Here is a 23,752-nt window from a genome sequence, read left to right as displayed (position 1 = left end):
GTATATCAAATTGGTCCACATTGAGGTCTAAAGGAATTGAACATTAGTTTATTTGATTTCATCAAAAATTTAATTCTTGAAGTTCTATGATATGCTAAATCTAACCATGTATTTTGATTTTGGATATCGGACCATAATAGGTACATCAACCAAAAATCAACCAAGCCCTGAGATGTCCAGTTAAACATTATACGAAAATTGTGTTTTAGACTTTTTATTTGACAATTTCATATTTGTGCTAAAACTCTTGAATTTGAATAAAAACTATATATTGTATTGTTAATATGACAATTAATTATGACAATGTTTAATGCCTTAATGTTTTAATAATTACATTATCTTATTAACCATCAGATTAAAATTATATACATTGTAGTTTAATGAATAATTTATCTACTAGTATTATTAAATTATAACACATATCATTTTCTTTTCTTATGAAATTGTTCGAAAAATTGCTGTTGCTTCAGAAAATAATTTGTATACGACCGCAAAAATTTTGATTTTTTGGTCGTATATTGCTGTCACGTTGGCGTTGTCGTCTGCGTCGTCGTCGTCGTCGTCCGAATACTTTTAGTTTTCGCACTCTTTCTTTAGTTAAAGTGAAAAGAAATCTATGAAATTTAAACTCAAGGTTTATGACCACAAAAGGAAGGTTGGGATTGATTTTGGGAGTTTTGGTCTCAACATTTTAGGAATTAGGGACCAAAAAGGGCCCAAATAAGAATTTTCTTGGTTTTCGCACCATAACTTTAGTATAAGTAAATAGAAATCTATGAAATTTAAACACAAGGTTCATGACCATAAAAGGAAGGTTGGGATTGATTTTGGGAGTTTTGGTCCCAACAGTTTGGGAATAAGCGACCCAAAGGGTCCAAAACTAAACTTTGTTTGATTTCATCAAAAATTGAATAATTGGGGTTCTTTGATATGCCGAATCTAACTGTGTATGTAGATTCTTAATTTGTGGTCCTGTTTTCAAATTGGTCTACATTAAGGTCCAAAGGGTCCAAAATCAAACTTAGTTTGATTTGAACAAAAATTGAATCCTTGGGGTTCTTTGATATGCTTAATCTAAACATGTACTTAGATTTTTTGTTTATGGGCCAAGTTTTCCAGTTGGTCCAAATCAGGATTCAAAATTATTATATGAAGTATTGTGCTGTCACGGAATAGAAGTTCCTTCATAATATAAGTTCCAAACGGAAAAACTATTCTGGAATATTATTTCCACAGGAATAAATATTACAGTAGATGTTCCTAACGGAATAAATAGTATAGAATATTTGTTCCGACAGGTACAGGTATTATGACATTGTTTATAATAAAGTTTCCACTGGAACTTCTGTTAGGTGGAACAAATATACGTTGACAATGCAATAGCAAGAAATTTTCAATTGCACAGTATTCAGCAATAGCAAGAAATCTTCAATTGTACAGTATTGTTCAATAACAAGAAATCTTCAATTGACAGTATTGTGCAATAGCAAGAAATATTTAATTGCACAATATTGTGCAATAGCAATCAATTTTCAATTGGAGTCATCTTTCTTTGTCAAGAATAGATATTTGTGTGTTTTCTTTGAAAATTTGAGTTATCTTTCTTTGACTAGAATAGTAGTTGAATCAACTTAAATCATTGTTTTATACAATATACAATGTATTTTCACTTTTACTACCAACCGACAAATTAAAACAATCTTTACCATTCAGTGATAACAAGCACTTTTTTTTACATTTTGATATTTTATGATGTATTTAAGGGGGCTCCTGGGTATAAATGATTTTTTTTTCTAATATAGGATTTCGATATATTTTTTCATAAATGAACTTTATCATATACTTAAAAGAAAAATGAAATAAAAAAATGGGGTCACCGTTCATTTAAGCTAAAATCTGTCTCTGGAAAAAGCATACATTTTTGTTTATGTCCTTTTTTTCTGTTGAACTAATAGGAGAAAAAGAGGAAATATTGAAATAAAAAAATAACCTAATATCGCTTAAATTTTACAATTATTTAGTTTATGTACAGCTTCTTTGAAAACAATAATAAAAAATGTAGGTCACCGATGAGTAAAAAAAGATATTTCAAATTTTAGGCCCAAAAATGGCATTTTTGCATCAAAGGGAGATAATTTGGAGCTTTTTCAATTTTTAAAGTCATCTGGGGCCAAGCCAAATCATTTTTTGGGGTTGTTTTTTGTACCATATCATAAAGTAACAACTAATAGTGTAATAATAAAATTTGTAATGAAAAAATAAAGGTTTAATTTTTTGCTAAAATTTGTGTACCCACGAGCCACCTTAAATGAGCAGTTATTGTTTAGAAATTTGAATTGAGATCAGTTTTGGAATAAGGGAAAGGGGATGTGAAAAAAAATTGGAGGGGGGGGGGGGGGGGGGTTCAATTTTTCTTATTTCAGATTTCATAAATAAAAAGATATTGTCTTCAAACATTTTTCGAGAGGATTAATATTCAACAGCATAGTGAATTGATCAAAGGCAAAACAAAAATTTTAAGTTCATTAGACAACATTCATTCTGTGTCAACTATATAATCACAATCCATATTTAGAGCTGAATCCAGCTTGAATGTTGTGCCCATACTTGTCTCAACCGTTCAGGGTTCAACCTCTGCGGTCGTATAAAGCTGCGCCCTGCGGGCCATCTGGTTTTCTTAATCAAATGATTAATCGTGTTGGTATAAAACGTATTTATAAGACAGCATTAACCTGCAGGTAGAAGATAAGATAATAAGACGTGCTTCAAATGTAGCCTCAAACTACAAGCCAAAAGATTTTATTTCTGGGATTCCTATTAATGAGATATAATAATTACACCTTTTTAAAAATGTCAATGTTGATTGATCTTTTATTTTTTTGTCTTGAAAGTAAAATAACAGAACATGTTTTTTTTTAAATACTACGACCAAACTAGTGAAGGTGAGCTTCAGCAAAATAGATCCTGAAAATAGTCTTGTGTGAATAGCGTATTAAAAGGGGGAACCTTGTCAAATTGTATAAACAGAAACGTTATTCATATATATAAACTTATTAAGATCTTAATCTGCCTCCTCTGGAACCATACACATAGACTCGTTTACCGGATATTCACATGTTTAAACTAGTGGTGTTTTTTTTTGGCAACTTTCTGTCGTATCGCTGTCAATTTGTATTAAAATTTTAACGTCGTTATCAATAAAAAAAAATGTACATATTGGAAATTAGTATGGCGTTCATTATCACTGAACTAGTATATATTTGTTTAGGAGCCAGCTGAAGGTCGCCTCCGGGTACGGGAATTTCTCGCTACATTGAAGACCTGTTGGTGACCGTCTGCTCATGTTTTTTTTCTATGGTCGGGTTGTTGTCTCTTTGGCACATTCCTCATTCCCATTCTCAATTTAATATTTATATATAATGTTTTGGAGTTTAGTGGGATGTCAAATTAGACAAAATCACCATTCCCATTCTCAATTATATTATAATTTTAACTATCTTAAGAAAAATGCATATTTGATAAATTGCCTATTATCCAAGTCATTTGGGTTGATGTAACTTTGTCCTTGATGTTTCTCAATACTATATATTTGACAAATTGTTACTATCAGATATCAGAACTTTGCAATGTCACAAATTGCTCTCTGTTGAAGACTGCAGACCTATAATGGTTTACTTTTTCAAACTGTGACTTTGATGGAGAGTTGTCTCATTGGCACTCATACCACATCTTCTTATAACTATATATTTTTGGCGTTAATATTGATGCACCTATAGGGTATTTGCATCGGAACCAAACACATTAATTCAAAAACCAGTTGTTGGCATGACACGGGTTATGTTCTTCTCATACATGTTATGATGGTATGATACTAAACCCCTAACGGGAAGGATTATGCCTGATGTTCATATGATGAAATCTTAATCTTTCAGTCTTGATCTGGCATGTCAGTTAACTGATAACTAGTAGTCTGTTGTTATTTATGTATTATTGTCATTTTGTTTATTTTCTTTGGTAACAACTTCTGACATCAGACTTGGACTTCTCTTGAACTGCATTTAATGTGCGTATTGTTATGCGTTTTCTTTTCTACACTTTGGCTAGAGGTATAGGGGGAGGGTTGAGATCTCACAAACATGTTTAACTCCGCCACATTTTTGCGCCTGTTCCAAGTCAGTAGCCTGTGGCCTTTATTAGTCTTGTATTATTTTAATTTTAGTTTCTTGTGTACAATTTGAAAATTAGTATGGCGTTCTGTATCACTGAACTGGTATATATTTGTTAAGGGGCCAGGTGGAGGACGCCTCCGGGTGCGGGAATTTCTCGCTAAATTGAAGACCTGTTGGTGATTGTCTGCTCATGGTTTTTTTCTATGGTCGGGTTGTTGTCTCTTTGACACATTCCACATTTCCATTCTCAATTTAATATTCAATTACATTTTTTTACGAGAAATATGCAATTTACTATCATTGTCTAAATTCAAAATACGGCAAGTTGTTAAAAAAATTTGATTAAACATATTTATATCCGCTTACTGAGCCCCTAGTGACACAAACTCAACAAAAAGCTATGAATACAAATATGGATATTTCTAATAAATTGACGGTCATCCTTTAAAAGTTACGGTTATATTTTTAACAAAATTACGGTCATCTTTAGGCAAATTACGGTCATCCTTGTTATGAATCGGTCATCCTTGTTATGAATCGGTCATCCTTGTTATGAATCGGTCATCCTTGTTATGAATCGGCCATCCTTTTTATAAATCGGTCATCCTTGTTATGAATCGGCCATCTTTGTAATGAATCGGTCATCCTTGTTATGAATCGGTCATCCTTGTTATGAATCGGCCATCCTTTTTATAAATCGGTCATCCTTGTTATGAATCGGTCATCCTTGTTATGAATCGGTCATCCTTGTTATGAATCGGCATTCCTTTTTATAAATCGGTCATCCTTGTTATGAATCGGCCATCCTTTTTTATAAATCGGTCATCCTTGTTATGAATCGGTCATCATTGTTATGCATCGGCCATCCTTTTTATAAATCGGTCATTCTTGTTATGAATCGGTCATCCTTGTTATGAATCGGTCATCCTTGTTATGAATCGGTCATCCTTGTTATGAATCGGCCATCCTTGTTATGAATCGGTCATCCTTGTTATAAATCGCTGATATTGTTACGGTCATATCGATTATGAATTACGATCATCTTAGCGATTTTTTCAAATCCAATTCCCGTTTCATACACATTTCCTGGTAGCAATTTGTGATTTCAGTGTGAATCAATTATAAAATAACATCGTACCAATGTATGCTTTGGTATAGGGGGAGGGTTGAGATCTCACAAACATGATTAACCCCGCCGCATTTTTGCGCCTGTCCCAAGTCAGGAGCCTCTGTCCTTTTTTAGTCTTGTATTATTTTAATTTTAGTTTCTTGTGTACAATTTGGAAATTAGTATGGCGTTCATTATCACTGAACTAGTATATATTTGTTTAGGGGCCAGCTGAAGGACGCCTCCGGGTGCGGTTATTTCTCGCTACATTGAAGACCTGTTGATGACCTTCTGCTGTTGTTTTATTCTACGGTCAGGTTGTTGTCTCATAGAAGCATTCCTCATTTCCATTTTCAATTTAATTTGTAAAGAAAATGATACAGAAACCCTTTAACCGGCAATACAGAAACTGACCTTTTTTTTTCATCCGACATTTTAGGGTGACCGTGAATGCAGTAACGGTCATCAGCTTTACCCCAGTGCTGTTGGGACCAAAATCACAGGAACTTGTTTCCAAAATGTCAAAAATTAAATCTAACCTTCTTATAGTTGTTATAAACCTTGTGTTAAATATTTTATTGATTATCCACTTTTATTCTGAAGTTATTATCCGAAAATTATCCGTTTTCAGACAACGCTGACGACGACGACGTAATACTAATAGTCCACAAAGGAGTAGGTCCGGTAAGAGCCGTTTTTGGCCCCAAAATATAGCAGTTTTACAAAATTGTTAAAATGTAAACTTTTAGTTATGTATTGGATAGTAGAATGGTTCTGCTACATAAATATTGGCTGGTTTTGGCAATACAATGCACATATATTGAGTACTAGCACCATAAAGTCATGCTAAATTACTGAAATCATCAAAATTCCAGCATTTCAGTTAAATTTTAAACGGTTTCCGTGTAAAACGAAAGTGGCCGCATTCGTGTTCATCCAAAATATTAAAATGGAAGTTGTATTTGATGATTATACATAACATATATAAAGATTGAGGATGAACACGGATGCGGCCACTTTCATTTCTGACAAAAACCATCTGAAAAGTTACATTTTTTCGCATATTTGGTAGATTTTTCATATTTTAGCTTGAATCGGATCGTTTTTTATGACTAAATGAGTTAAAATCTTTCATAAAAAATTATTGAATCGACCTACTCCTTTGTTTTTTGGTCGTATAAAAGCAAATTAGGATATAACTGTATTGTATTTTAAGCTTGGCCTTCGTAAAACGTAGATTTTACTGTCGCAAATTGAGTTTACCTAGCGACGCGGAGCGGAGATAGGTAAACGGATATTTGCGACAGTAAAATCAAGTTTTACGAAGGCCAAGCATAAAATACAATACAGTTATCTCCATTCTAATGCCACATATTAAAATAAATGTCATTTGATAAATATTTTGGCTTAAAAATGGCATAAATGAAAAAGTCCGCGAAACTGTTGCATTGTCTTTAGCATCTAAACAATGTGACGTCACGTGTTTACTCTAGATGTCAAACATGAATACTAAACATATTTTTACTTTTCGTGCGCTTCAGAATGGTTTCAATATAGACTAAAAGAAGATTTTGAGGCTCAAAATGTGAATATCTTGTTTATTTTTTGAGAAATTACATATCCCAGAATTCAAAATGGTGGCTTTCTTAGTTACGGACTGGTAGAACGTGGATTCTAATGCAATTATTTTGTAACAAATGTTCTGATTGGATGACAGCAAGCGTAAAATTCTCTATCTCCTTGTCTGTAACTAAGGAAGCCGACATTTTGAATTTCGGAATATATTGACATGTTATTTCAGCAATAATAAACAAAAAACTCACTTGTTGCGCCTAAAAATCTTCTTTTTATCAAGTTTTATTACATTTTGAAGCGGCACAGAAGCCGGAAAACGCCGTGTTTATGTTTGACGCCGGAAGCATACCTATGACGTCACCTAGTGTAGGCACCAAAGAAAATAACATTTTTTCGCGGAATTTTCTTTTATAAAGATTTTACACTGAAATAATGATTGCAATTTATTTATAAACTTGTTTTGCATTAGAATAGAGATAACCGTATTGTATTTGAAGCTTTTCGGACGTCCATCGGTAGTTTTACTAACGCAAATACCCGTTTACCTGTCTCCGCTCCGCGTCGCCAGGTAAACTAAATTTGCGACAGTAAAACTACCGATGGACGTCCTTAAAGCTTCAAATACAATACAGTTATCTCTTAAATCTAACCCCTCAAAATATTAATCAACGTCCAATGAAAATTATCGTTACAATCTAATTGCATTATAATTCTTTTTTGACGCAGTTACTAAACCATGAAAATGATGTCATTGACATTGAACATATGACAGACGAAAATAAATATACAATATTAGGCCAAAGAAAGTAAAATATAAACTTTTTTGTATGAGGCTGAGCGAGGTTCTACCGAGCCCTTCCCAAGTTTTGCGCCAAGTACAAAACAGTTTATATTTTTATGATTTTTATGATTGTGGTCCTGGAGAAAGTGTTCCATGATGAAATTGACATTATTCAAAATATAGCTATGTTATTATCTTAATGCAACAACATATATACCAAAAATCACTGAGTTAGAAATGACGACTTAATCACAAATTTTAACAATTCTAACTATTTCATAAGCTTTTGTTCTCATAGGTTATTTCATTTTTTTTTCAGTTATGAATTCTAGTAATGCTTACACTTATTTATCTGATTATTATCTCATAAACATTAATCGTCATCTCATTATTTTCCAATTTACAACAAATAAAAATTAACAATTTAAAACTTTTTTAATTGTCAATTTTTACAAGAAGGTAACTGAGAAAAATAGCAATAACAGAAACAAATAAATGACAAAACAAATGCATATAGTGTTCAGAATTAACATTAATTATCTATATAAAACTATGTGAAGTTAAAAAAACACCAAACACAAAAAGGTGATACTAGTACATTAGTATTGAAAATCCACTATAAAGATCTATTTGACCATAGAATCTGCATAACATTTTTCGCGACCACTACACTGTATCAACATTGCCGCCATTGTAAACACCAAACCGAAACCACAAACCACCCTTGGACATGGTTTGAATAGTTTCTGGAACCAGTTTGGGTTTGAGAATAACAAACGGCAAACCAGTTTAGGTTCGAAACTAGTTTCAAACTGGTTCTCATTAACAAATGAAAAGTTTAACAAACTAAAACTGGTTTTGCACTAACAAATACGCCTTATATTTAGGAAATAAACACAACTAGTTGCAGTATAAATTGAAGTTGAAACAATAGGTATTTATTAACATGATTAATGAGATATGAAACATCAAGTCTCCTATCATTTGCAATATAAAGCTTTATTCAAATAGTTTACGCTGGATAGTAATACCCATGTCGTCTTATGTCCCGTATACTTCGACGAAAAGACAAAAATAACCTTATCTTCCTTTTAAACAACTCAAATGACTTAATCCTTTGCCATCTTAAATTTTGGGTTTAACGGTTTTACCTGTATGTTTTTTCTTATGTTTATTGAAATTACCAGGATCACTAAACCCTTTTCCACAAACATCACATACATGAGGTTTATGACCGGTATGTTTTCTCATGTGAATTTGTAAACTACGATGATGACTTAACTCTTTCCCACAAACATCACATACATGAGGTTTATGACCGGTATGTATTCTCATGTGAATCTCTAAACTACTATGTTGACTAAACTGTTGATCGCATACATCACAGTTATAAGGTGTATCCCCTGTATGTATTCTCATGTGGTTGAGTAAACTACTACGTTGACTAAACTGTTTACCACACACACCACAGTGAAAAGGTTTTTCGCCTGTATGTGTTCTCATGTGACTTTGTAAATGACTATGTTGATTAAAACGTTGATCACACAAATCACACGCATGAGGTTTATCTCCTGTATGTATTCTCATGTGAATCTGTAAACTACAACGCTGAATAAACCTTTTACCACATACATCACAGTCATGAGGTTTATAACCGGTATGTGTTCTCATGTGAATTTTTAAACTACTCAGTTGACTAAACCTTTTACCACATAAATCACACTCATTAGGTTTATAACTGGTATGTGTTCTCCTGTGAACTTTTAAATTACATTGATGACGAAATCCTTTACCACATACTTCACAGACATGAGGTTTAACACCTGTATGTGTTCTCATATGAATTTGTAAATTAGCAAGCTTAATAAACCGTTTTCCACATAGATCACAGACATGAGGTTTATCATGTTTTTCACTTGTACATGTATGCAGTCTCATATGAATTTGTAAAGCAGTTAGCCGACTATACCCTTTCCCACATAGATCACAGGCATGAGGTTTATTAGGTGTTTCACCTGTATGCATTCTCATATGACTCCGTAAACCACTAAGCCGACTCAACTCTTTCCCACATATTACACAAACATGATGTTTATCACCTGTATGTGTTCTCATGTGAATTTGTAATCTTCCAGGCTCACTAAACCCTTTTCCACACAAGTCACATTTATGAGGTTCACCTGTATGTGAAGTCATGTGCTCTTTTAAGACAGCTCTGCAAGGAAATACTATAGCACATACATCACATTTATATGGCTTTTCGCCAGTATGTGTTCTCAAGTGTCTTTTTAAGTCATATCCTTGAGAAAATTGCTTGGCACATACATCACATTTATAAGGTTTTTCGCCAGTATGTGTTCTCAAGTGTCTCTTTAAGTGACTACTTTGACTAAATTCTCTAGCACAAACATCACATTTATGACGTGTGTTACTAGCCTGTGTGTGTCCCTGTAGAGTACAATTGAGTGTGACAACATGCAAGTCCTCTCCTCCCTCTAACATCTTATTGTGTCCCTGTAGAGAACAATTGAGTGTGACAACATGCAAGTCCTCTCCTCTTTCTAACATCTTAGTGTGTCCCTGTAGAGTACCATTTGGTGTGACTACATCTTCTCCTCCCTCTAACATCTTATTGTGTCCCTGTAGAGTACCCTTGAGTGTGACTACATGGAAGTCCTCTCCTCCTTTTAACATCTTATTGACAATGTTTATCTCCAGAATGGGAGTTTTTTCACGACTCTGTAAGGAACAAAAACAAATTTTATTTTATACATAAACCTTTTTATACATCATGTGCATGTTATATCTTCACACAAATTTTAAACATAAAATATAAATAAAAGACGATGTGGTATGATTGCCAATATAAGACAACTCTCCAAACATAGACAAAATGACACAGAAATATATATCTATTTTGACTTTCTCTGTATGTTTTAGTAATTTTAATTCAATACTATACATGCTATGTATAACATGTCCAAGGCCAATCCTGATCTGCTTCATTATATTCCAAGTTATGTATATCATGAACAAGAGGTATATGTGCTAGTCTGCCTCATTATATTCCATACTATATAAAACATGTACAAGACGTATATAAATCATGTACACGTATGCTGTTCTGCCTCATTGACGTATACCTCACATTTTCTTTATTCAATCATAAGGAAAAAATGCAGGTAGATGTCAACCCTGTTGAAGACCAGTGGCGGATCCAGATATTTTCAAAAGAGGGGGCCCACTTGTCTACCAGAGGGATAAAATTGAGAATAGAAATGGGGAATGTGTCAAAGAGACAACAACCCAACTGTAACGTGTAACCGGGCGATCAATGGATCCGTATCTGAATAAATCAGGATTTCAAGTGTTCAATCTAAATTTGCACCACAACAAGATGTCCTATTTAAAACAATTAACACACCCTTAAAATAATTCACAATGTCAAATATATAAGGTTTTCTGTAACAAAAGAAGATCAGTGGGAGGTTAAACCATTATTAAATAATTTTCTTAGATCAATATTTAGAAATTTCTTGATTTTAGAGAGTAAAAAAAGTCTAGATGAAATTGATGAACATAAATAATTAATACATGTAATATGGCCCATCCATTTAAAGGTTTTGTTAGTTTCTGAGGTGAATACTGACACCTTTGTGCTTTATAAAGAATATTTCCATTAAAAATTGGATGTGATATGTGGAAATAGGTTAAGCTGTAGTCAAAATAATTATGACGTCTCAAGGCGTCGCAGAAAAAAAATAGCCTTGCCAGATGTCATAACTATTTGGACAGTTACTCAAGTGGTTAGTTCAAAAGCTATATATTATTTAAGAATTGAATGTTTCTTTTGTAACTTCATTGGGGTGTAAAAGCGTTGACAGAAGTACATTTTCAATTCGATGAAATGTCAACGCTTTTACAACCCTCAGTATGGAGTTACATTTAAAGAAGCATTAAATACTCATGATACTTATAATTACATTTGTTAGCTATGACCATGAAAACATGAATTTTATAACAGCCTTTCATTAATTCAAGGCGTCATCATTATTTTGACAAGGTTAACTTATATAATAATTACATTAGATTTATGTTTCATTATAATACTTTATTCTGATTGGTTAACTGCACATCAAACATTTTTTGTAACATGTGATGCACAGTTAGCCAATCAGAATAAAGTATCCTAATGAAACATAAATCTAATGTAATTATTATATAAGCAGGGCCGCAACTGCCTCCCCTGAAATTTCTACATCAATTTTTTTTTTGAAATAATAAAATGAAATATGTACACAAAAAACTTGAATTTATATATAAACAACACAAGTTTACAGTTTTAAAAGTGTTATCATGTTACCTATCTGTCATTTTCTGGATTTTTGATCGAAAGTTAACCATTTTAGTATAGTTTTATTTATTTTTTTGTGTGGCTGTCTGTCTGTAATTCAGTATATATTCATACGAGAACACATATAAAACTTAGCTTTTGACAATTTTTAATTAACTTAACAATTCACATAAAATTCGATAAAAAAAAATATCTTGCGTTCTATGATCTTGCTTTATATATGTTTTTGTCGAGCCTTCGACTTTAGTCGAAAAAGCGAGACTAAGCGATCCTACATTCCGTTGTCGTCGACGGCGTCAACAAATATTCACTCTGTGGTTAAAGTTTTTGAAATTTTAATAACTTTCTTAAACTATTCTGGATTTCTACCAAACTTGGACAGAAGCTTGTTTATGATCATAAGATAGTATCCAGAAGTAAATTTTGTAAAAATAAAATTCCATTTTTTCCGTATTTTACTTATAAATGGACTTAGTTTTTTCTGCGGGGAAACATTACATTCACTCTGTGGTTAAAGTTTTTAGAATTTTAATAACTTTCTTAAACTATCCTGGGTTTGTACCAAACTTCAATTTACTTGGACAGAAGCTTATGTATGATCATAAGATAGTATCCAGAAGTAAATTTTGTAAAAAAATAACTCCATTTTTTTCTGTATTTTACTTTTAAATAGACTTATATTTTCTCTCAGTTAACATTATATACAATCTGCAGTTAACTTAAAAGTTTTCAAAACATTTATTAGATTCATTAACTATCCTAGATTTTTACCAAACTTGGACAGAAGCTTCTTACAATCATAAGATAGTATCAAGAGGAATATTTTTATTGATTTTTTTCCTCAATTTTTTTTTAGCCTGCAATTTACAGCAAAAGTAGGCGAGACACTGGGTTCCGCGGAATCCTTACAAATTTTTTTAAAAACTAACCAGTTTAATTTCTAACAAAATTATCTTTAAAAACAGACAATAATTGTTTGCATAAATATTGCTTCCAGGATCCAGCAATACTGGGAGCTTATTCACAAAGCATCCGTAAGCTAACGGACCCGTTAACGTTTCCGTTAAATTTCCGCTAATTTAATTTCGTATTCACAAAGCCTCCGTTAATTAACGCACCCGTTAACGTCTCCGTTAAATGTTCCGTTAAACCCGATAACTAACGGGTACGTCAACGTATCCGTTAAACGAGCACTTTGCATATGAATACTGATTTTTTTCAATTAAATCTCAGTGAAGAGCCACCATAAAGTATGCTACATGTAGAAAAATCAATATTGATTAGGGAAAAATCCCAGGCGTTAGCAATTTCTTTATTTATGTATAAAGCAAAAGTGTTAGTTGAATGCATACATGCAATTCGTCAAAACCCTAACAATTATTTTTCACCCGTTAAGCTAGATTCACACTGCCGATCAGACAAGCTCGACCAATCTCGATCAAGACAAATTAAGCGATCGGGAGACTGGTCTGACTCAATCGACAAGAATGCCCGGGATAGTCTACCTTGCTCGTCATCAATGTGACTTTCTATCCGAGAGTTTTTTGAGATTTCAAAAACATTCGATTAAGGATCGAGAAGACAGACACTCGAGAAGAGATCGAGAATTAGTCGAGTAGGGATCGAATTAATCGGGAAAGGATCGTATAGAGACCGAGTTTGCTGGACTAATATCCGATCATTTTCCGATCAACGACAACCTATAAATATGTGGTCCAACTCAATTCGATCAATGCCCGATCACTTCATGATCACTTCGACTTCTATATTTTTTTCATCCCACACTAACTCGACCAATACCCGATCTCTACGCGACCAATTTCGACAACTATTTGATCTCTTCTCGGTCATACACGAGTATACATGACTGCTACACGATTCCCTTTAAAATGTGTGCAGCTTTGATTAACTCTCATGACTTTGCTTCTGCAAAAATATATTGTCACTATTCATTTTAAACTGTACACAATTCCTCCATGTACAGTACGCGTCTGTTATTTTGCAAGGAGTTGTAATATTCCAATAGAGATAACAAAGATACAAAAGGAACATTCAAAAGTCAAAAACAAATCAACACAGCCATAGCAAAAAACGACAACCGACGAGAAAACAAACAGAAGTCTACATAACACAACATAGAAAACTAAAAACTTAACACGATACCCAATAAAACCTTTGATGATCTGAGTGTTTCGGAAGGGGAGTAGATCCTACATTTTGGCCCAAGGGATCTTTCAAATATGAAGGTAATTGTGCATAAAAATATCATTATAAGACAGCTGATGACTAATTTAGCCTTCAAAGTTAGTTTTTAAGAACATGAATATAATATTTTACCTGTTTAAGGGACATTTTTTGTTTGACTGTCCATATTTTCCATATGTACCGATTCTTTGGCAGTATAAAAGAAGTGTAGTATTATTGCCAACAAGACAACTCTCCATAGGAAACCGAATGACTCAAAAATTAACAACTATGTGTCACCGTACGGACGAATGTTAACCAACTTTTTTCTTTTGCTTTTTGACACAGTTTTAAAAGAAATTAACACGAAAGACAAATGATTTTTATTTCATTTTGAATTCGTGATAGATAACAGTTTCAAAAAAGGTATTTTCCAGGGGATTGGAATTCTTTTTTTGGCCAAATTTTGGGAAAATATGTGACAACTTTACCCCCTTTTTGCAATATTATTAATAAAAACAAGCAGTTTGTTGCCATGGATACACCAAACAGAAATATCTTGAACCATTCAACTACTTGGTATCACATCTATAGAAAATACTGATTGCATACATATACACATATATGACACAAACAGAAGGCTTATAATTTGTAAGAAAGCAAGGAAAAAGATATGGAAAAATGTATATATAATGCTATCAAACATCAATACTAGTAATAATCCAGTAACAAATCTCATTTTGAAGAAAAGAGCACTAAAACTCACATAACCATTGGGGTCCTCTTTGTTCAATTCCTGCAAGCTTAAGTATCTCATACTTTTTATTTTGCCATTTGATTAGGGATTTTCCGTTTTGAATTTTTCCTTTGAGTACTGTAACAGTATTTTGTGATTAAAATTTGTACTACACACACAGTGGTTGCCTTGTCAGCGACTGCATCACCTAGAATTCTCGGCATCCTTTGCTGTCTTCCCCTTTTTGTTCATAATAGATAAATGGGAAACGTGTCATTGGACACAGATAATGCCCCAGCTTGCATATAACGTTATGGATAGTCATTACCCCAGAACGGATAAAGTGACACAACCCAAATTCGCAATTGATCTGTGTTTTATTGTATTACGTTTCATAAAATTTGGTTGAGGCAAAATAAAATTAGGGAACGGAAACTAATTGTTGGGACGTACGTATACGAACTTACGCACGGACTAGGGTAACACTTTAAATTATTATACTTCAAGTAAAAATGCCTTGTTTTGATTGGCTAACACGAGGGTGTTAATTTACTCTATCACATGGCTGAGCGGGTTACAATTTTTTTTGAATATTACCCTCTCGTCTAACCCAATCAGAAATCGATAATTTAAAGGACAATGAATTGAATTTATATCAAGTAATTTAAAACAATGATTAAGTTCTACGTTTTGACTTAGATTTTATTATTTGACTGTTAGAATAAAAAAAATATCTTGCTTAACTTTCGTTTTTTTTTTCTTTCTAATTCCTGTAAAGTTGTTATGCAGGTCACGTCAAAGAAAATGCTAAAAAGAAAAGTAATATGTAATAGACAACAATGATAGGACATACAGTATAATAAATTAAATAACACATAGCTGAGAGGGTATAGAGCAAATTGGTACCCCTCGAAAAAGCATTGTCAACCTTGGCTTCGCCGCGGTTGACAATGTTTTCTCGGGGAAATAATCTGCTCCATCATCCTCTCAGCTATGTGTCATTTATATAATGACTCTTCCGCTGCAGCGGGTGATATACAAAAAAATTCATTTGTTTTTAAACTAAAATTGTACATACTCGATCAATGCCCGACTATCCCTACGACCACTTTACGATCAAATCGATCTGGTCTAGCAGAGATCAGGCTGAGATTGAGTATAGATGATTTGGTCTAGCTAGTCGAGTAAAGATCGTGTGGAGATCGTGAATTGGTCGGAAAAATCGAATATGTATTCAATAATGTAAGTGCCGGGTTGAAGTCGTAATGGAATCATCAAGGAGTCGTGAATGGTCGAGATAAGCTCGTGTACAGTCGGTTATTTAAACATTTTAACCCAAAGGGTAATGGAAGCTAGCTCAAGAGCTTTTCTTTCAGTCAAAAAATGTGCAAAGGGATGACTTCAATCTTGTTGGACAAAGTAAAAGAAAAACAAAAAAAAACGTAATATTTTGTTTTTTATTTTTTTCAACACCATCCAGTATATTTAAGTGCATTCAACTATCAAATTTGAAGACATGTTTCACTCATATGAAAAGATTTATATTTATCAAAATATGCTTCTTATTTGGTTTCCGGTGGAGAGATGTTTCATTTGCAATTATACCGCATCTTCTTATTTTTTTTATCCTAATTACATTAAGTTCCAGAAAAAGGCCACGAACAGGACTGAATATTAAAATCCAGAATGTGTACAAAGAACACGGATGCCCCACTCGCGCTGTCGTTGTATCTCTTAAATTTGATGTGAAATTGGGATAACAACTCTAATTTGGCATTAAAATTAAAACGGACGAACGAAAATGGGGCATAAAAACACCTTGATCATTATCATTTATGTATATAACATTTTTCAAAGATTACAAGGCATAATTATCTAGTTTGACTTTAGGAAACTGACACTTTTTACTATCTTCGTCGATGTAGGAAGGAGCTTGTTGTTTGCTTCACGTCCAGTAGCAAATATTTAATAAATATCCAATGAATGAGAACAAATATATCTAATAAAAACGCAGTCAAAGAAGTACTTTGTTAAGGATGAAGGGCTAGAAATTGATTGTATTTGTATTCATATTACATATGTTTCTCTGTAAACTTGAGCTTATAGTTTTCAGAGAATAAAATATCCATCTCTCTAACTTGCATAGAGCATAACACTTTCAATACATGAAGCATCATGTTAACTGCCCAAATTTTGACAGGATATTTTGGGTGAGCGTATATACACATCAAACTACGCCAAACGGATGACATTCTTGAGACAATATCTGAAAAAGTCTATTTTTTGGCAATAAGAAAAAACAAAAACAAAAATCTTTAGATTCGGTATTTTTATAGCACGAATCGAAGAACACACATTGTGGGTCTAGGAACTGTTGTCTGTAATTCAAATAATTGTTTAATAAGGAAGCAATGGCTATTTTTTTAAAATGGTACAAAAAAAATCCAGTCTTTCCTGTTACCAAAGTGAATCAATTTTAAAAAGTTTCTAATGGGAATAAGAAATAAGTTTAAGACACTATATGTGGTTTACTAGTATATCCTGCAATAGTTTATCAAATGCCAATCATTGATTTTAGCATTTGCAATACAAAAGGTTTAAAAATATACTTAAATATAGTCAGATATTTTGGTAACATGAAAGAATCTTGAGTAACAGGACAACGGTAACAGGACAGAGTTGGTAACAGAAAGGATTTTTCTGCTTTATTTTAAAGTTTAAGAAAAATACATCATTTTAGATCGTTCACAATTGGAAGATAACAACACACAATGTCATTTATCCTTTGAAACTGTATTTGCAAGATGAAAAATCTGCCTAGGTAAAGAAAAATTCTAAAATGAATTCCTTGCTGTTACTATCTACTATACTAGGATTGCACAATGTTCTCTGCTGTTATCAAAGTGGAAAACCCTATTTTTTTTTATTTAATATACTGTATATCATTTTGAAATTTATTTGATAAACTTAAATTAAATGAAATAGTTGGCATATAGAAGTTAAACTTTTCGATTCTTTAGTGAAATTGTCTTTAACATCCTTCCTGTTACTGATGATGGTTATGCTGTTACTTTTTATTAGGTAACATGACAGAACGTAACAGAAAGGAATTACGCGATAGTTTTTGTCCTTTATATCACATTAAATGTAAGTGTATTTCCTGTGACATATAACTTATAAAAAGATGAAATAAAAACACACATGTTGTGGTGCACATTTAAAAATATTCTCAGAAAGTGTAAGAAAAGGCCATAACAGGATAGAATGCCAATAAGTATTTTTCTAAAAATTTGTATCTTGGATGGGCTTGAATTTTCAAACCTGGCCGTCTTTCCATCTTTTCTTTGTACTAATGAAGTCAGGAAATGATGCTCTTCAAAATACATAATGGGAAAATAACTCTTGGTCTTGTAAACGTTTCAACAGGTAAAAAAAAACCTAGTGGTAACAGGAGGGAAATCACCCCTGGGGACAATTTTTTTTTCTCTTAAAATTTGCAAAATTTTATTACATGCTCTAGTTATAATATAAAAAGAAAATTAAGGGGCTAGTTTATTATATGATAGATCATATATGTGAGAATCGGACGCCTGTTGAATTAATTTGGTTATAATTTGAATGATTTAGTTTTCAAAAAATCACAGGGGACAACATGATTTTAGGGGGGGGGGGACATTTAAATTACGATATTTTATTGGAAGAAATACAAGAATGAGTGTTTAATTGGCAGGAGTTGGTGCATTATATAATTTAGTTTATACTGAAACTTAAAATTTTCAAAAAAGATGGTTGAATAAAAAAATAATTGCTGGTGAAGTTGGGGACATGGAAAGTAGACTTTTTACTGAAGTACTGAACATAGATGCCACAAGTTCTTTTAGATGGTCACAAAAAATAACATCTCTATACCTGAAAGTGAGGTGAAAGTACATATATATATATATATTTTTTCTGAGATAAGTTCGTGTTTTGATGATAAATAAATGAGAGGGATTTCAACCTCACCGTAATAACTATTACATTGTAGTGATACAAATGAGTATACAATAGTTTGTCGTTATATAGTATATAAATATTTGTATATAATAGTTACATGTTTATACATATTTCATCTATTTGTATATCTTTCTATTTTACTTTTATAATAATAGTGCAGTGTAAGTATATGGTGGACAACCTTCTGTAATAATTCGATTTTCTAATAGATTGGATCTGAGTAGGCATTCATATTTTCTCGCAAAACTTTCCTGTGATGTTCTTCATCGTGCGTAAACACAAATTTTCGGTAATTTGGATTTGTTATAAATTGATATATATATATATTTCCCATGACAATTGAAACATTTTGTTCATGCATATTTTTTGGTGAAATAATGTATAAAAAACGATAAGAAATGTTATTTTGCGTTTAGGTATCAGTTAAAAACGAAAGCCACGTGGGTAGAATTAATGTCTGTGGCAACAATACACGGAAATGCCCTCACGGCCATTCGATGTTAAAATTGATTTTACTTTTAAAGTACTATTTGCACCATTTACTTGAGTGTAATTTTTTGGTGGTTTTCTTATTGTTCAGTGGCATACCGGTATATTGTTCATATTCGTTAAATCGGGAACAAAATAAGAAAAAACATAATACCGTTGGTAGGTTTTGCATCAGAGTTGACCGAACGGTATAAAGGGCGAAAGAGTGAACTTCCTAAATTTTTTTTAGCGTATTCACGTGGATAAGAGGAGACATTGTTTTGTAATAGGCATCTTTCAGACCACTAGTGCAGGATGTGTACGCTACTTATATCACAAGCCTATTAAATCAAATAAAACATATAAAAATAGTTAAATAAACAAATTAAACCTAAACAAGTTTGTTTTCGATTGAGGTTTTCGATGTTTTGTAGCATATTGTCTTGAATGCACAACCGCTGGAAAAAGTCAACACTATATTTACAAAAATGTAAACAAACTTTTTGATCATTGTAGTGTCGAGTCGATTTATGAACCAATGAAAACACCCGACATATCAATTACGTCTAATACGCATACTAACGCATCCGTTAATAGCGCACCCGTTATCTCAATGTTAACGGTCACGTTTGTGAATACCACGTTAAATTTTAACGGACGTACCCGTTAACGTCTCCGTTAAGTTAACGGGTCCGTTAGTTAACGGATGCTTCGTGAATAAGCTCCCTGGTGTGTTTCTTAAAATAAGGAAATCGAAGAAAACTGGTTAATTTTTGACATTGCACTGAGAGAAAAAAATCGGTGGTCACAATGTATTTAATGTTAATAATTATCATGATTATAGGTCAAAGTACGGCCATCAAGGCGGAGCCTTGGCTCACCCCGAACAGCAATCTCGGGCTCAGACAGCATGTTTTTGCATAAAAATTGCTTCCAGGTTCAAGCAATATTGATGTTTCTAAAAGTTAGGTTATTGAAGGAATACAGGTAATTTTTTGCCATTTTGCGCTGGAAAAAAAAGGGAGGGCATACAGGCCTCAATCGGCAGCCCCCAAACCCTTGTCCAAATAATTATGACGTCTTGAAAGGCTATTATATTTTTTTTCTCTGACGCCTTACATCTACCCAAACCCCTGCCTCCCTTAAGTCGAACCCTAGTTACGGCCCTGATAAGTTAACCTTGTCAAAATAATTTTGACATATGGCAGACGTCTAGGAAGGCGTCCCAGAAAAAAATTAAAATAGCCTTGCCAGACGTCATAATTATTTGAACTATTTTAGTATTTAACACAAAAATTCAACATGTAAGGTCTATCAACCTTTCTCAGTCTTGACAAGCAGATAATAGCTTCATGTTATAAACAGTATAATTCTACCCACATGTTTCACTCCAGTTTGTAAAGAATAAGATAGATCATCATATTCTCATCGAGATTCTCATCACAAATACTTTGTTTTTGTTTTTGAAGGTTGAATATAAGTCGAGGGAAAGAGACCAACGTTATATTCTTCTATATGTACGGAAGCAGGACAAATCGCCCTGCTGACAAATCGCCCCACAAATATGTACTTCCCTTTCCATTTGTGGAAAACCTGCTCAATGGATACGAATCACCGCTTTGTATAGGTCCACGCCTATATAGCTTCTCTGTTAATAATGAACATAACACTGTGTGGCATTCAGTGGCGGATCCAGGAATTTTCATAAGTGCCTTTCTGTGGGGGCCCACTGACTGACCTAAGAGGGGCCGCTTCAGTCACGCTTCAGTGATTTCCTATATAAGCAACCAATTTTTTTAAATTTATAATGAACAAGTTTGCAAAATGCATTATGTGTGCATCATTTTCCAGAAAATACATACACAAATTATGATATACAAAGAAGATCAAAGAACTGAAATTAAACAAGAGGAAAACAAAGTTAAACTGTGTATAATTTTTATCATTTCCTTAAGTGTATTGCCTCATTTGACGATATTTATCATGTTTATGCACATTGATTGAATATTAAAGGAAATTGATGACAATCTTGAGTTTTCAACAGGTGTGTGTTCACTATTTACAATGATTCACGGTATATTCTGGCGCGTCATAATTGTATAGTCTGACGCGTGCACAAAGTTGAAGGTGTTAATTGGATGTTATTTAAGTAACCCGAATAATTCAGTCGTCATATTCCGCTAATATACGAAGGCTACATTAACGTGTGGAAGAAAATCGGACACGGAAAGGGCTTGAATTATTCGAGTTATTATTTAAGCAATAAAACAAGGGACACGCCCCTCGTTAATCTCATTTGATGTTCTACATTGTGTATTACCTTAGGGGGAAGCCACAGCTAACGTTGGTCCTATCAGGAAAAATTGATTGTACAGTTAGAAAGGAAATAATATTTCATGTTTTTGTTTCAATAAATCCTTCAAAAGGAAGGTGACAAATCTTTGTTTTTCAGTATTTTTATTTTATAGCATGTACATTTCCTTTGCTCTTACAAATGTTTAATTTCTTCATCTATCAATATAATAATAAAAACTACACAATCCCTTCCTCGCAAATTTTGAATTTCTTCATCCATCAATATAAAAATAAGAATTATCAATCTATTTCTGCCCGTATATTAAAAATGACTAAATGCATATTTTTTTATATTTAAAAAAAAAATGTTTTCTTGTCGCTAAATAGCTTCTTGTGTCGGTTAAGGACATACGATACAGTTTTTATCCCGTATTTACAGTTTGATGAAAATTTCCATACAGGCTATTCTTTACCTACCTTCATTTGTTTACTTTTTGATTTAAATGAGGTCGAAATTTGTATACTATTTGTGTTAAAAATTCGGATTTGTGGCCATATTTTCTCTTGCGAAAGAAAGCCATAACTTTTTTGTTTTAAAACGATAAACAAATTGTTTTTTATTAAAGGGAAATTCTGCGATTTTTTACTTATCATCTAAGAGGGTCTTTTAATAATTGTAATCCTGTTGATCGTCCCCCGATAAATCCAAATTGTCCATCACTAAATAGGCCGTATTTGTTCATATGGTCAACACAGAAAAAGACACAGAAAAAAAATATTGATAATCTAACAGAATTATCCCAATATCAAAAAAACAACGAAAGCACTATGCGTGGCACCATCGAGTCAATGAACAATCTTAAGTCAGTTGTTGGTCAAAATGAAAATAAGATCAACAACATAAAAACCAAACTAGATAAAACTACTACATTATCCAATGAAACAAAATCCAGACTTGATTCTGAAATAATCAGAATTACAAAGATTAGCGACAGTCGTGCATCTGGATTATGTAACCTCAAGTCTAAAGTATCTATTATGTCTAATGAACTTAAAGAGATAAATACTTCCATTCTTAGTTTTAATAACAATACGTTGTCCAACAACCAATCTGTAACAGAACTCCGAAAACGTATGAACGCGTTGGAGAAAAACGTCAAGCAACTAACATGTTCCAACCAAATGTCTTATGCACTTGCTACTTCAAAGCCTGTACCTACTGATTTGACGACAAATACAGAGATTCATGTTGATATGTCAAATGAAAACAATGAAACTGACTCTTCACTGTTGAGAGACTCAATTGTTAAACCTGTTTATGTCAATCACCCTAAGAAAAACGTTGAAAAAGGCTTCTTACATAAAAAGTCATTTGCATCGGTCATTGCGTCTTCAAACATTACACCAGACTCTGTTGAAAATGTACTCAATAAGGATCAACCACTTGAAAACACTAATAATAGTCAACATAAAATTCCGGTTCACTTTCCGAGTTCAGTATGCTCAACATTCAAAGGAGTTGTCCATAAGAAAAAAGTCAGTCGGTTTTATGTCGGTGGTATCGATAAGCGTAACGGATCTGAGAAACTTATGCGGAAGTATTTAGAAGATCGAAACGTAAAAGTAACTTTCATTCGCTATTTTGACAGACCTAATAAAAGGACAGCCTCCGCACAGCTAAACGTCATATCAGATGACGAACCGTATATTTGTGATCCATATTTCTGGCCAAGTGGAATTTTTACTAAACCATGGCTTTCCTGGCAACAATTTGTGAGTGAGCATTCGATATCATCTTACAGACGCAATGGCATGTAACAATCTAAATTTGATGTGCTGGAACTGTAGGGGACTTTTTTCTAGTATATCATGTCTCTCCGATTTATTAGCTGAATACAAAGTTAACATTTGTGCTATTTCCGAGCATTGGTTACGTACATACCAGCTTCATGTACTTAACACTATAGATAATAAATTTGTCTCCATAGCAAAAGGTGTGGACATGCATAATCCTGAATCAATGTCATGCAACAGTCGGTGTGGGGTAGCCTTCTTAGTGTCAAAAGACATTGTTTCATTTGTTACT

The 23,752-nt window shown here is 33.0% G+C and overlaps 1 protein-coding gene across 1 annotated transcript; it reads right to left on the bottom strand.

Annotated features, from left to right (window-relative positions):
- Positions 1-8,130: 8,130 nt before the first annotated feature.
- Positions 8,131-20,857, bottom strand: LOC134681542 (zinc finger protein OZF-like). The gene is made up of 2 exons (XM_063541186.1): positions 20,752-20,857; positions 8,131-10,372 (listed from the first exon to the last, which is right to left on the bottom strand). Exon 2 carries the CDS (start codon positions 10,325-10,327, stop codon positions 8,759-8,761), a length of 1,569 nt encoding a protein of 522 aa, XP_063397256.1. The 5' UTR covers positions 10,328-10,372; positions 20,752-20,857; the 3' UTR covers positions 8,131-8,758.
- Between the last annotated feature and the right edge of the window lie 2,895 nt (positions 20,858-23,752).

The sequence above is a fragment of the Mytilus trossulus genome, chromosome 8 (assembly GCF_036588685.1).
Source record: "Mytilus trossulus isolate FHL-02 chromosome 8, PNRI_Mtr1.1.1.hap1, whole genome shotgun sequence".
Lineage (NCBI taxonomy): Eukaryota > Metazoa > Mollusca > Bivalvia > Mytilida > Mytilidae > Mytilus > Mytilus trossulus.
Note: the sequence above shows the minus strand (reverse complement) of the source record. Positions and strands in the feature narration are given on the sequence as shown.

What these genes read in the sequence shown, in the direction of transcription:
- LOC134681542 (XM_063541186.1), bottom strand. Translation starts at nt 10,327, where the DNA reads ATGTTAAAAGGAGGAGAGGACTTCCATGTAGTCACACTCAAGGGTACT.